The 14905-nt window shown below is 42.7% G+C and overlaps 2 protein-coding genes across 2 annotated transcripts in view; both read right to left on the bottom strand.

Annotated features, from left to right (window-relative positions):
• Positions 1–9130, bottom strand: part of LOC307034604 (vascular endothelial growth factor C-like) — a gene marked incomplete at its 3' end in the record, with an annotated part of 9405 nt that extends 275 nt beyond the window's left edge. The window contains exons 1-8 of the mRNA XM_079673433.1: positions 8307–9130; positions 3671–3911; positions 3341–3531; positions 2813–2943; positions 2557–2660; positions 2143–2316; positions 1561–1762; positions 4–27 (exon numbers count right to left, since the gene is read on the bottom strand). Coding sequence (XP_079529559.1) covers positions 4–27; positions 1561–1762; positions 2143–2316; positions 2557–2660; positions 2813–2943; positions 3341–3531; positions 3671–3911; positions 8307–8408 — 1169 coding nt within the window. The 5' untranslated portion in view covers positions 8409–9130. The remainder of the gene's footprint in view (positions 1–3; positions 28–1560; positions 1763–2142; positions 2317–2556; positions 2661–2812; positions 2944–3340; positions 3532–3670; positions 3912–8306) is intronic.
• A 2162-nt stretch (positions 9131–11292) lies between these two features.
• On the bottom strand, positions 11293–14852 carry LOC307034286 (stomatin-like protein 2, mitochondrial). The gene is made up of 10 exons (XM_079673047.1): positions 14678–14852; positions 13888–14040; positions 13682–13781; positions 13536–13594; positions 13127–13228; positions 12916–13050; positions 12487–12631; positions 12097–12176; positions 11882–12010; positions 11293–11763 (listed from the first exon to the last, which is right to left on the bottom strand). The coding sequence occupies exons 1-10, from the start codon at positions 14717–14719 to the stop codon at positions 11668–11670; spliced, it is 1041 nt and encodes a 346-aa protein (XP_079529173.1). The 5' UTR covers positions 14720–14852; the 3' UTR covers positions 11293–11667.
• Between the last annotated feature and the right edge of the window lie 53 nt (positions 14853–14905).

Genomic DNA, 14905 nt, shown 5'->3' with positions numbered 1-14905 from the left:
GGCTTTCTGCACGGCCACTTGTAACAACTAGACAGAGGAGAAAGCCAGAAAAAACACGATCAAGAGGTAGAAAAAAAAAGAAGAGTACAAAGAATTAGGAGGCGGGAAAAGTAGACCAAATGATGCAAAAGGGCGGATGAGAGGCGTGGAGAATAAATAAAAAAGAACACACAGGGGATTCTCTCTTGGCATGTTCAATCATTCAGATCTCGTTCGGATAAAACCCCTGATCCAAGTTTTATTTTGCATCAAACGTTTCTGTGCGTGAGAAAAAGACGGAGCATGTCTCCGGAGAAGGAGATATGGACAAATTCTGGGAACTCATCCTCAAAATCACAGTAGGTGCATTGTCTTCCGTGCACCACCTCCTGTGACCAGATGTTGAATTATACTATCAAAGGAAATCAATGTAATATGAATGTGCTTGCTTTATTCTTACATTCTAGTGTTAAAACAGTGATTTGCTCAATTGTAAAGGTCTCTCGAGCTCAGAGAGGTCCTTCCATTACTTGCTCGTATGTTGGTGAACTTTCCCACATGATAGGAAATCAATCATATATGTTTTTCCTTGTCCCTTTCTCGGTCTCTGCTCACTGTCATCACGCTGCTCCAGCCTGCCCGTCTGTCTCTCTGCAGGCCTCTGGGGTCAGGGGGAGGTTGATCCCTTGCATGCTTGCTGTGGGAAACCACGACACGCATGCATTACATGAACAACACTTGGACCTGTGTCCATAAAAGGTCGTATGGAAACATGTGAGCGAAATATTTTCTCGAGTTCGGAATGTATGACATGTCCATTGAGAGTTTGCTTGCTTTCTCCCCCTCTCCAAGCTCTGGTTCTCACTCTTTCCTCACCCCTTTTTCTCCCACAGAAAGCTTTGTGATGGCACCCTAAGGGCCGATCAGCAGACTGCATCAGTTCCCCCAGTACAAACCACTGGTTGAGGTAACTTATGATGAACGACTGAAGTTTCTGCCACCCAAGAACTCTCTCGCCATTATGCATTCTCCAAACACTGTGTTAGAGCATTAAAGAACAAAATAAGTGCATTTATTTACACATGGAAGTCCCTAAAACGACTTGCCGCCTTTATTATGTTAATAATGTACTAGTTTAATCGCCCTGTCACCATGTAAGATGGCTCACTTTTCTCATATTTCTAAGCTATTTGCTTATTTTGATCTCATTTGTCTAAATAAGTTATAAAAACACAGCATATTTTGTTATTGAAACTTTGCTTTTAGTCCACAGGTCCCCTTTTCTCTCTCTTGAATGAAACTTTTGTTACATTTGGCTCATGTAAGCTCTGCCTGCACTTCACAAAGAGAGAATGTAATGGTCCCTTTAGTTAAATATTAAAGCAAGATAGAAATGTTTGCTTAGCTTGGCTTTTCAGGCTAAGGGCAGAAGGGGTTCAAATTGCAGTTGGCAGAAAGTGTGGATCCTTGGAATAATTCCATCCCCCAAAGGAGACTGTGTTTCCTTTCCTTTTTCCACAGGGGAAAGTCTGCAGAACTGAGAAAGCACGGGACAGATTGCTCGTTCTGTTGTGAGCCTACCTGCAGGAGTTAGGGATGAACTTCTTGCCCTGCAGCATACAGGACGGCCCACTCTCCCTGCACTGACACATGCAGGTGTCGGGGTTCAACGGCTGGTTCCTGGGACACTCTGCAGCACACACACACCCGCACAGCTCCTCATCCCAGCGCTGGCCGGCGGGGCACCACTTCCCCTCGCCTTGACCTTCACACTGACATTCACCTGCGGGGAGAGAGCTTCATCAGATATCGGTTTCGCTGTTGTTGCTAAATATTTGGAGCTCAGGTTCTGACTTGTTAGATATTTGCTTCCTTAAACTTCCCTGTGTTTATCATCCTGGCTCGATCTGGCCCGGGTGCTTTCAGGATGTCGGCCCCCTTTTCTTAACAATGTGGTTTATTTACAGTAAATCGACCTCTTGAAACAGGAGGTAACTTCAGACAAATGTGTGTTTCTTTGACCATTTTCTCACAAAAAAGGAGCATGTCTATGTGTAATAAGTGTATGTATAAGTAATTTAATATGGGTGTCCTTTAAAAGAAAGTCTTGAATATCTACTATATATAATTCAAGATATGTGGATAGCTTGAAAGCCTGCTTACAGGTGTTGTGGGACAGTTTCCAGCCCGGGTCGCAGCTGTCCTCTGTGAGTCCGTTGTGACACACACACTCGCAGGACGACTTGTGCAGAACCCGGTTCGGCCCGCAGAGAGCCAGCAGCCCCGAGTCCAGCGCCTCTGAGAGCCACGTGGAGACAAACAAAAGGTATTTAGGTCCTGCAAGCAAAGAAATGTAAAAGTCTTTTGTTACAGCTGAATTAGCTCCCTCCAGGGAATTCAATTGCAAGAGGTTCTCTTGGAAAACCCCAACAAGCATTATAGGGCCTCTTTAATATGGAGATTTTCCCAGATTTAGTTCATAAAAAGTGAACATCTTTGGGTTTTGATGAAATGTAATGGATTTGGAACATACAAATGAAATCAAAGTTGTATACTTTATGCTAATAAATCATGTACCTGTCTCTCTCTCAGAGTAGTTAATGGCGTCTCTAGAGACACACAAACAGTTCACTGAATCCCATAATGACCCCGAGGCACAGGGGACTTCGGGTGGGGAACACCTGCACACACACACACACACACACACACACACACACACACACACACACACACACACACACACACACACACACACACGCATTATTAGTATTGCATGTATACAATGAGTCAGAAATATTCTCTCGAATGCGCGTCACTCCTCTCTCTGACTCACAGGTGATCTGTCGCGGCTCGTCTGATGATGGAGTGCAGAGGCCGCTTCGAGATGCAATCGCAGGAAGTGTGGTTGACAAATGTTACCATGACGACGGAGCGCTCCATCCTGGGCGGGGACAGCTCTATCAACTGGGAGGAGGAAGAGACCAAGGTGTGTGAGTACAAAACGATTTAAATTGTGCATGCTTTTTCTTTTCTGCTTTCATGTTGGCCAAGTTATTCAGTTTTGAAGATCTTCTCGAATAATTAAAGTCTGGTAATGACTGAAGTGATTTCAGCCGTGTGATGTAATGACACTGAGGTTGTGTAAGTGTGCGTGACTGTGTGTTGTAGTGATGTGCAGTTTAAAGGGTCCCTCTGCAGTAGGGCGGGTTGTGATGCATACACACACATACCAACACCATGCTGTCATCTGAGTGTTGAGTTAATCTGAGAACAAAGCTGGGCCCATTGAACATCATAAGTGCAATTTCAGATACTTGTACTTCAGTATGGAAATCAGAGTACCTCCTCTCCCTCCTCTTACCGTCTTGTTGACCAGTGCGTGGCTGATGTTGGTGCAGTAGAACGCCTCGTTGTTGCAGCAGCCGCCACAGCGGTAAAGAGCCACGCAGCGAGGCAGGAAGAACTGACTCGTGGATTCTGGGTATTCTTTGGCCACCTCAACACACACTTCTCTGGGCTGGCAGGAGGTCCGCCGGATCTCCTCTAAGATGACTGGCAAATGAAAACACATGTGATTAAGTGTGGGGAAACTCTGGCGGCTCACTGTAGTGTTTCAAGAATGAGCTCAAAAAGCATTGAAGAGGATTTATAGTAAGATTTTGGGTCTTTATAGGAGTTATAAAACATTTACTTGAGAAAGTCCTGTCTTCTTTAAAAAGCGCCTCCTCGCGGGGCTGACCCCACAGATCCTCCAGGTCAGAGTGGACCAGAGGGCTCGCTGAGGAGGGGAAGGAGGGAGAGGAGGAGGAGGGCCATGACTTCTTCCTCAGGCAGTGCTGAAGCAGGTTGTATTCTGGGTACAGAAGCTGTAACAGCTGATCCACGCTCGTCACTGACTCCAAACTGGGCTGGTCATCTGACAGTTCTGGAGCCTGCAGACAGGAAGTAAATATGCAGAGAAATGTGAATTAACCAATAATTATTTGGGAAAACCCCTTTTCTGTAGACAGGAAGCGTGGTGGATGAAATCAACAAGAAGGGAAAAAACAGGCATGTGATTTTCTGCAGTATCTCCACTGATAGCTAACAACGTGGTGGCTACTGTCAGTTATTATTGATATGTGTCCTCTCCACACACACACACACACACACACACACACACACACACACACACACACACACACACACACACACACACACACACACACACACACACACACACACACACACACACACACACACACACACACATTGTTGCATATGAGGAATCTGCAAAGTCTGCATTTCTTTCATTAGGCCTTAGCATTGCTTTTTTGGTGGTTTCTTTTGATAGCATTCAGACGACTATAAAACATGTCACCTCGGGCAGTGTGATACAATCAGAAAATACCTGCTGCTGCTGCAGTGCCCCTGAGAAAGATGCTGTAATCTGAAATGTTCCTAGGGCCTTCTGATATATTTCCTGGCACACTTCCTCGATGTGCCCTCCATTACAAGATAAGCTTTAAGTCTTCTATGTGCGAGCTTCGGAGCAGTCCTTAAATGCAGCATTAGACACAGTCAAGTGTCTTATTTCAAAAACCACAAGTTCACTTTTCATGTAACTTCAAGGTCTGGCAACTGCACTTATTGTACTATTAGGGAAGATCTCGGTTTACAGTAGCTCCGTTCCTCCTGTGAGTCATCCTGTAATGGTTTCTCTGACTTTGTTCCACTCCGTAGAGACACACTACACACAAGATGAAAGGTTAATGGTGTAACAGACTGGCTGCTGTGGGGACTACATGTCAGTCGAATGTTTGTGTGTCACGTATTAATTCTTCCCCCGAGGAGTGAGCGTAGTTGTTTAGTTTCCCAGGCGGAGGAGAAGCAGACTGGTACAGCCGGCATCACCTTAACAGAAACCAGATCTCTGACGCTATCAGTGGATATATCTCTTTCTCTCTCTTCCTCCTCCCCCCTTTCTGTTCGTTTCTAGTCATCCGATATGACTCATCGTAATGTGTACCCTTAAAAAACGATTCTGATTTCATATAAGATTCTGGCTTCTGTATGTAAGGCTGGAAATGAATTATGGCATGAAATCAAAGTAAGTTGAGTCCAACACTTTATAGTTGAAAAAGTTATATCATTTCTTCTCCCTCTACTTCATGTTGTTAAGTGATCACATGACATGAGGTCATTGGACGATGTGGTCATCATGTATAAATGACCGGTGCTCACACACGCACATGCACACACCCAATGCAATCGTCACACACTCTTTCTGCCAGTGCAAACATTTACAAGCAACAATAACACCATTTTAATTGTTGTTTATACTCCCATCTTATTATGTCACTAGGATTCCTTTAATTCAGTTCCAAGATGATTGGATTTCCAGTGGATTTGAACACAATCCCTTGTATTTTAATATTAATAAATGTCAGAGGATCTCGTGACGCATAGCTTTTAGAGAGGGAAAGCTTTTATCTCATCTCCAGAGACACTTCCAGGAAAGAACAACAAATATTCCTGCTGGCTCATGCACGGCATTTACAGTAAAATTGTTATCTGAAACCAAATCTTACGCTGTCTATTACTCAGAAATTCACTGCAGAAACAGGAGTAGAAAGACATTAAACCCTTTGGATGATTACTACTACCTGGAGTGTTTTGCTATTTAATTGAGGTAATTGTAATAATGTTGTATAATATATTTAAAGGGGCCCTATTGCGCACATTTTCAGGTTCATATTTGTATTTGATGTCTCTAATGTGACATGTCTCCATGCTTTAATGTTCAAAAAGCTCTTTATTGTTCTCATACTGCCTGTGCTGCACCACCCTCTGTCTGTAACCAGAGCCCAGTCTGCTCTGATTGGTTAGCTGGCCGGCTCTGTTCTGATTGGTCAACTGCTTAGGGATGTCCCTCCCCTTAGCCTGTCATGTACAATGTGTTGGAGGGCTAGCCAATAGAAGTGCAAGTGTTGCATCATGATGTCACTGTGTTCCGAGAGTAAACAAAGGAGTCCAATGGAGGGGGGAAGTGTGTGGGAGAGAAACTCCCTCTGGAGGGAACTTTGTGATTGACAGATCGCTTCCACAGTGTTCTATGTTTTTGGGTTACACCTTCAGAGTGGGTTTTCATTTCATGAGATTTCATTTTAGCATTTCGGTCGCCTGAAAATGTCTTAGCTGTACTTTGCTCTACTGTATTGTCTTTTTTCTAGTTCCATATTTTTCTATATTCCTTAAAACCAGTTAAGCCCCGAGCCTCGAAAATCGAAATTGACATTCCCAGAACAAATGACCATATCTTCACTTCGAAAAGGGGTAAATTAATAATCTTTTTTCTCAAAGAAATGATAAACATGTGAGTTGGATGTAGAAGAGTCAGAATCAATATAGAATTATTTTATTTTAAAGTAAATTCAGAAAAAATCTAAAGGTGACCTATCATGCAAAATGCACTTTTGTACGTCTTTTCTACATGAATATGTCCCCCCGGTGTTCCAGGGAACTCACCAAGTGTCAGAAAACACAACCCTCTCTATTTTCCTCCATACCCAAATCTCTTAAAAAGGGGCTGCAACGGATCTGATACAGACTGATACAGATTTGAACATTTCTGTGACGTCACAGAAGTGGCGCTACGGCTATTGGGCCAACTCCACCAATCAGGAGGAGACAGCCACGGACATTGCTGTTTGAAAGCGCTGGAGACGCTGTAGTACATATGCCTGGCCTGTAGATGGTGCTGTTCTCACAGAATCAGCCCATGCAAAGACAGTGTTAAATTGAGCGAAATGAGGAATGGCTAAAATGCATGATCTGTTTGGTATTTTGAAAAATAAAAAGTACAAATATGCCTTATATAGGTATGGTCCTACACTATATTATTCAAATATAGCATGATGGGTCCACTTTAAATTATAGTGTCCGTCCAAAAAGAAAACATTATTATAGTGAAAATCACCCTTGAATGATGGGATTGGAGACTAAAATCTTTAGGAATCCACACTATAACATACATAAGTACCATGTATCAAGATTGATGCAAAACAAGTGAGATTTGACTTTTTTAGAGAGATTTAGAAGAGGAAAAAAACACTTCTGGGTCATTTGGGTGCATTTTCCATATCTCTGGCCCCCCTCTGGATTTTGATGATTGACACCTCTTGTTAACCGTTAGAGCCAATAGAATCGAGGGGAAGTTCCTAAAATCCATCTAAACATTAACCATGGGTTAATTAGTGATGCGTAGCCAGAATGCCCAAAACCGGTAGCTGTCATACACTCTCGTAGCAGCTAATATGAAAACTCCGTTATTGACATAAATATGAAGATGGATTATCAGTAATAATTTCAGACACATTGGATTAACCTTCTGCAGCGTTTTTTAAGCAGGGTTTGCTTCCTCTGTCGCGAGTTCTGATCACTCAGTGATGATACTTATATTTCTGGAATCTGTGGAATCTCAGCTTGCTAGTCGATATCTTGTTTGTGCAGATCCGATAAGTAATAAGGGTATTTTACCGTGAGTTCTGTGCTAAGTGCGTTAGCATTTTTCCGCTCAGGGCTAATACAGAGCCTTTGTTATTACCCTTGTGTTTTGTTTAGCTAAAAGTGGTTAATTGTGTCTGAAAGCTGAGTTTCTTCCCGTTAAGTGGATATGACACATTCATAGTTTGTTAAATGTTAAGAAGCCCTCAGACGCTGTTTCTTGCAAGATGTTGCGTTTTGCCCCCGCCCTCGAGGCCTTGGGGTTTAACTGGCTTTATGTAATGTCACGATGACTACTTCCCTTTCTTTTCTACTTATTTAATCATCTGAGCATTGCCATGTACCATCTCATACACCATAACCACAGTCTGCTATTATTTACCGCATCCCCACCTCTTTTATCAATTACAATCTAGCACTAAGCTCCAAAAAAACTAAATATTTGCATTTCACAACAGCTTATTGATATCCCTTCTATACTCTTGTATATCTCATAGATACATTACAGCATTATAAACACTTGTTTGCTTTGAAACTCTGAAACCCAAATGTATTTTGGTTCTTTACAAAATAGAACAAATACAATGTGGTGGATTAGAGAGATATCCTGTAGGTCATGCTGCTGCTTGCCACTACCCATACACCCCCAGGGTGGATCACTGTGTGTCTGCATTGTCTTGTTGTGATGTTTTGTTGTCTAGTGAAAGAGCTCTTGATCTCAATGAGACTTCCTGAGTAAACAGGGCTTGAATGTTACGTTCCCCACCAGTTTCCACTTATGTCCAGGCTGTAGAAGTTACTAAAAGGACTTTTTAAAGATGATGATTAATGAAATGTCTCACCTCGGTGCCCATGTCTCCTATTGTAGAATAGTCCGGGTAGTCTTGCGCTGCGCACAGATAGCTGCTGTTAAGAATCCATATGAGCAAAGCTGGTATCCACATAGTGAGGAGATGGAGAGGAGAGGAGATATCAGGGCAGAGGAGGAGGAAGTGAGTGTATTTAAAGTGAAAGAAAGGGGGGAAGGAAGGAGGAGAGGAGAGGAGGAAAAGGAGGAGGGTATCACAGAGTCGGCAGGTATCTCTTGGCTCCTCTCGTCATGTTATCCCGGGACGAAGTTGCTCTTCCGGCGCAGGTTGTTAGAATTTGGGAAGCCAGCTGAATGAAACATGGTGAGGAAACGGTGTCCCCTTCTTCCCTCAAACACCGCTCCTTTTCTTTTCCACTTCAAAGGAAGTAAGTCCTCTTTTCCTGCTGCGTCTCCATTGTTACTGTGATGTCAGGTGTCCGTTAATCTCCTCAGTTGCTTTGACCTTCAACTTCTGCGTCAATCTCTTTCTCCTTCGCCCTTCACACTTGTGCACCTCCTGGCTTTCTTTATCTTTATTTTCTCCTCACACAACAGCTGTGCTCTTCCCTCCCTCCCTCCCTCCCTCTCGCAGATTATCCCTTCCCTCTTTATCTGTCTCCTGTTTCTTCCGCGTGAACCTCCGGGGCAAAGCTCTGTCGGTCTCCCTTCTTTTCTTTCTAAATCAACTTTTCCTGACCCTTTGTGAAACATCAAAGAGGGAAGAGCTTATTCCAAATCCTGTTTCCAAACGGAGGTTTTAAGAAAAACTGCTTCTGGTGTTTAATCTAACAGAGGGAATGTGCGTCCTGCCCTCAGACGTCCTGGTGGAGTGAATGAGGAATAATGCATGATTGGAAGGATTGTATCTGGTGGGCGGAGTGAAGGATTTCATGGAGATGATTCGTTCGTAATAGCTTATTATATTTGTCCATTATTCCCCCCACCCCCTAAACATTTTTATTAGTGTCTGCAGAAACTTCCTATGCCATCATTCTCATTTTTTAATATAATCGAAAGTCCTTTATTCGTCCCACAGCGGGAGAGTTACAAAAGGAAAAAATAAATATTTAAAAAAGTCCCCCCCACCTGCCTGAAACACGTCCGTTGGACCCCTTTCTTTACTTTATGAACATAAGGACTATGTAACACTTGTGCTTCTATTGGCTAGCGCTCCAACCCATAGTATGTGATAGGGCTCTGGTTTCAGACAGAGGGTGAAAGGAGGTGCTGCAGCACAGGCAGTATGAGAAGCATAAAGGGCTTTTTGAACATTAAAGCATGGAGACATGTCACAGTAGAGACACTACATACTGATATGAACCTGAACATTAGCATGATATGTCCTCTTTGAATTCACTGGAGAGAGTTTCAGTTGTGAAATCAATCTTCCCTTTCTCACAGACTTCTTATCTCTTTGTCCTTACGTTTTAGTTATTCCTCATAACAGAAGCAGCTGCCTCTAAAAGTGTGTGTGTGTGTGTGTGTGTGTGTGTGTGTGTGTGTGTGTGTGTGTGTGTGTGTGTGTGTGTGTGTGTGTGTGTGTATGTGTGTGTGTGTGTGGTAGCAGCCAGCCGTGTTGAATGTGTGTGTTGCTCTAAGTGCCTTTTTATGAGCTGATAATACCTTTGCTGTCTCTCTCTCTCTCTCCCTCACTGCTTTATGTCGGCTGCGTTTCTTTTTCAACGGCAGGACAGACATAAAACCTTGAAATTGCCTTCCCGCCTGCAGCTGCAAACACCTCTTCCTCCTTTCCACTTCATCAAGCTGCATCGTTGTCTTCCTCCTTCCCCCTTTTCCCCTCTTCTCTGGCTTCTCCCCCCCCTCTGGTTTTACCGTTTGAAGGTGCTTAAAATGGCAAACTTTACATACCTGCTTAACTATACCGCCCTGAGGCTGCTGGCATGTGTGTCATGAACAGTAGTACGCCATTACGTGTCCTTTTTCTTTAGCTAGTTAAGTATATTTTGTACTTTTGGAGAGTTATTTTGCTCCTTTTACTCAAGTATAGTCTTATTCCACCTCTAGACCTACAGGATGAAGAGGAGAACAAGGTTAGGAAGCTTTATTTTTAAATTATAATATCTAGTTTTTTCCCAGGGTGAAGCAGTTACCGACAACTGTGAAATAAATGATGGGGCAGACAGATGGACAGACAGGAGGACGACCAGGCGGAAGGAGGAAGAGGTGTGTCTGGGAAAACGCTCGGGTGAGAAAACATCCGATTTTTGGGCCAGTCACTGCCGGCCTTTTCAGGGATTAAAGACACACACACACACACACACACACACACACACACACACACACACACACACACACACACACACACACACACACACACACACACACACACACACACACACACACACACACACACACACACACACACGCCCGGCAGCGGCAAGTGTCTGCTTGCTTTATGGGTTGAAATCCGCACAACCAAATTCCACATTCCTCTCATTGCTGTCTCCATTTCATCATGAGAGCACGATAAAGAGGTGGAAGAAGTACTCAGGTCCTTTACTAAAGTCAGATTACTAGCACTACACTGTAAAAATACTCAATAGCAAGCAAATAAAGGAAATTAAATTAAACAAAACTGATTTCTGTGACGTAAAGCTTTGGTTTAAAACAGAATTTTTGAAGTAGAATGACAGTTATTAATATGATCCAGCGCATATTAACAATACATTCCCAAATGATCATAATAAAACCTTTTATATCTGAAATGTCGTATAAATATAAAAACTTGAGAAACCTTACTGTTGCAATTTTAATATCCATTTTCATTATTCACTTATACAGATAATACAGTATTTGCCCAAATAGTGATTTCACTGTGATGATTTATTCTGTATATTAAAAAAACGACAGGTTCTTAAGGTGTAGTTACTTTATTTCTTAAGGGTTGCAAACATCAAAGGAAGTAAAAAGAAAACACAAAAACAAAAGCATATTCAATTATATTCCAACAAACAAGACTAGGTGCCAAATGCCTTGAAATATTTATTCAGTTATAAATAATATAACAGCCTGCAAATGTCAATTTAAAGGGACAGTTCACCACAAACCAATATCTCTTATTTTAGGTGCTATCTAATCTCATTCGTTTTACACCATAATAATGTAGATTAATGATACAGGTGAGAGGTGAATTATGTGTGAACTGTCCCTTTAACGCCAACACATGTCATTTAATCAGTTTCTCTTCTCCCAGTCGTCCTTGCTCCACATTTTGTTTATTCTCCGCTGCGACATCCTGTGCCCTGCAGGAGATAGAGCACCAGACACTGAGCGAGTCCTCACAGCGGGGACGCTTCAGTGCAGAATTGTGGAAGTCTTTTTTGTGTCCATAGCTATTGGGCTGGTGGTGACTGAACTGGAAGCTCGTCTGTCTTCATGCTCTCAGCTGGTGGACTCTGTTTGGCCAGCTTGCTGTAAATAGTCATGGCCTAACGGTAGCAAAAACACAATAGTTAGGATTCAGGAATCACTCATTTAAATCATTCAAATATGAATTATGTAGCACAAATTATTACACATTTAGTATATTCGTTGTGTTCCTCATACCTGCGTGACCATGCCACTGATGTTCCCGGCGTTGGAGGGCAGCAGCAAAGTGTTGGATTTTTTGGCGAGGTTGGAGAAAGCAGCGACGTACTGCTCGGCCACACTCAGAGAGGCCGCGGCATTCCCGTTCTGTTAGCAGACGAAACCAAAATGAAGTTACTGGCACATACCGGGAATATCATTCTCCAAATAATGCAGGATAGAGCCTGTTGTACCTGTTCAGCCAGAGCGTCAGACAGAAGACGGATGGCCTTGGATTTAGCTTCTGCCTTGGCTAACACAGCCTGGGCTTCACCTAGAGACACAGAAAAGTACATTTTGTATTTTTAAGTGCGCTTTAAACCTCATTTTACAACATTCCTCTTGCTCATTTCTTCCCAAACGTGCTCACATGTTTGATTTGTTTAAAGTCTGAGTCACCAGATCCTTGTGCAACACATTCTGCAGGCATGCAATTAAATGCTTTCTGGATTTACCGTAATGACGGCCCCTAAGTCGTACACTAACAAGACCTTCAATTACATTTGTGATGGCATGATTTGTGCACGGGTCAATGGAAAATCCCAGTTGAACAAGTTGTTCAGTCAAATGTAAAATGCACCCACCGGCTGCCTTGTTTATCTGCTCCGCCTTCTCCCCCTCTGATGCCAGGATCTGAGCTTGCTTGCGGCCCTCAGCGACGTTTATTCCCGACTCCCGCATCCCCTCAGACTCCAGCACTGTGGCTCTCTTCTTACGCTCAGCTTCCACCTGGACAGGAAACAATGCGCAGAGAAAGAAGTCAAATATTTGAGAAACAAAATTGGTTTAATTCTCATAACCTGAAGGACCTCTCTTGAGAAACAGTCTTCAATTGTCTCAATATTTATATATATATATATATATTACTTTTAAGGGATGTGTGTGTGTGTGTGTGTGTGTGTGTGTGTGTGTGTGTGTGTGTGTGTGTGTGTGTGTGTGTGTGTGTGTGTGTGTGTGTGTGTGTGTGTGTGTGTGTGTGTGTGTGTGTGTGTGTGTGTGTGTGTGTGTGTTACCTGCATCTGCATAGAGTCTTTAATACGAGGTGGGACTTGTATATCTTTGATTTCATATCGCAGGCAGCGGATTCCCCAATCGTCTGACGCCTGGTTGATGGAGCGCACAATGTTGGAATTCAGGGACTCCCTTTCCTGGAGAAGAAGCAGGTTAAAGGTAAATACGCGCATCATTATTTTGTTGCTAGTAAGATGTGCAGATGTTTCTTACCCTGAACACTTTATCCAGCGTGAGTTTGCCCAGTTCTGAGCGCATTGTGGTTTGTGCGAGCTGAGTCACAGCGTACTCTGGATCCTCCACACCATAACTAGCCTGCAGAGAGAAGAAGGCCTCAGTGTGGTGGATCATTTCACACATGATCCAATTGACTGGCACCACCTGCTGGCTTAACAGAGCTATTCCATTATGACACCAGTGTTCACCTTTGAAAAGACCTTTAGTCCCAAATTAATTGTCGAACACTGTGAAATGCAAATGTGTTTTTTAACTGTTTCTCAGAATTGTTATATTATTATCTGCCATTATTTAAACCTAAATTACCCCATTATAGCTAAAAACCCACAGGTAGCACCCACCTTTGCCCGGCTCTTTTGTTTCTAGCTTATTATGACAAGCATACCTTCAAAGGATCCAAGATTCTCAGATAAAGGACCCCGTCAATTTGTAGAGTCACATTATCTGTCGAAAGAAAGAGAACACACAGTATATAGCTTATTTGAACCACTAATAAGCACAATTGTTTTTGTAATTTGGAGGAAAACTAACCTAGAGATACAGCCGACTGTTCGGGGATGTCAATGACAATCTCTTTCAGGCTTTGCACATAACGAACTTTGTCAAGAACGGGAATGAGGAAGTTGAGTCCCTATGAAGAGAGGACAGGAAATGATAAGTCTTATATTTTGTATACCTTTACATAGATAAATTGTGCCTTGTGGTAATAGCCTCCTCGTGTACAGGGCGATAATTACCGGCTCTAAGATCCGGTGAAAGCGGCCCATCCTCTGCACCACCCAGGCCTCCTGCTGCGGCACAAACAGCACCACGGTGTTCATTGGTAATCGGGAAGCACATCTTTGCTGGGAAAGAGTCACCCACAGCCTGGGGAGAGACTGCTGGGAGTTCTGCAGGAATAGGAGACACGTAGTGATGTATAAATCAGTTCATATGTCCCTATTTCACAGACAAACAGTGTCTAGTTTGTGGAAAAACGGTCAGGGTATCTATCTATCTATCTATCTATCTATCTATCTATCTATCTATTCATAATTACGTATTGCACGTAAAAGCGTGGCTCAATTTTCTCTTGAAACATTCATGCTTCATACTGGAGCTTAAAATGTATTTAGTTCATCCATTAAGCGGAAATATCACATAGTAGTGCAGTACCAAAACAAAAGAGATACGTTTAGATACACAATTTATTCATATCAAAACAATAATATCTGCACCTGTTCACACCTGCGCTCATTACAAGCTGGACAAAAGCATGCAGACACAGCTAATTTTACAACATTTCCGCAGGTAAACTTTTTCTGGTTGTGTTCTGGATAAAGAACTGTGTTTAATGATACAAGTGCACATATAGGAAGCTTATATGTTCGGTGGTACCTTTTATATATACAGTCTATGGGTGGTACCAGTTGACATAACCAATACATTGTAAGGGTATGGGCTAATGTTAGCAAGCAGCTAGCTAAGCTATCTAGCCAACTCGTCTGCGCAGAGAGACTTTAAGGCTTTTATAAACAGTTTGTTTACCTTAAAAACAGCGCCGCCGGTCCGACATAATGTCCCTAACATGTTTTAAATCAAACCGATTAAGTCCTGTATAAAGTTAGATAGAAATGGTAGCCTTCAAAGTCATGTTATATCCAAAATATGCTGATCGTCTCCATTGCTTTCAACAGATGTTAAAAGTCAGCCTCGCCCCCTGTTGGTTCGGATGATAGCACTGCAGCCAAATAAACTACTTGAATTATTATGACA

This window comes from Notothenia rossii (assembly GCF_949606895.1).
Source record: "Notothenia rossii genome assembly, chromosome: 3".
Taxonomy (NCBI): Eukaryota; Metazoa; Chordata; class Actinopteri; order Perciformes; family Nototheniidae; genus Notothenia; species Notothenia rossii.
The sequence above is the reverse complement of the archived record's forward strand: the minus strand, read 5'-3'. Positions and strand labels throughout refer to the sequence as shown.

Excerpts from the sequence above, each read along its gene's own strand:
- LOC307034286 (XM_079673047.1), bottom strand. The coding sequence starts at position 14,719 with ATGTTAGGGACATTATGTCGGACCGGCGGCGCTGTTTTTAAG. Across the intron at positions 13,782-13,887 it reads TTCACCGGATCTTAGAGCCG|GGACTCAACTTCCTCATTCC; the intron begins GTAATTATCGCC and ends CTCTCTTCATAG. Across the intron at positions 13,595-13,681 it reads ACAGTCGGCTGTATCTCTAG|ATAATGTGACTCTACAAATT; the intron begins GTTAGTTTTCCT and ends TTCTTTCGACAG.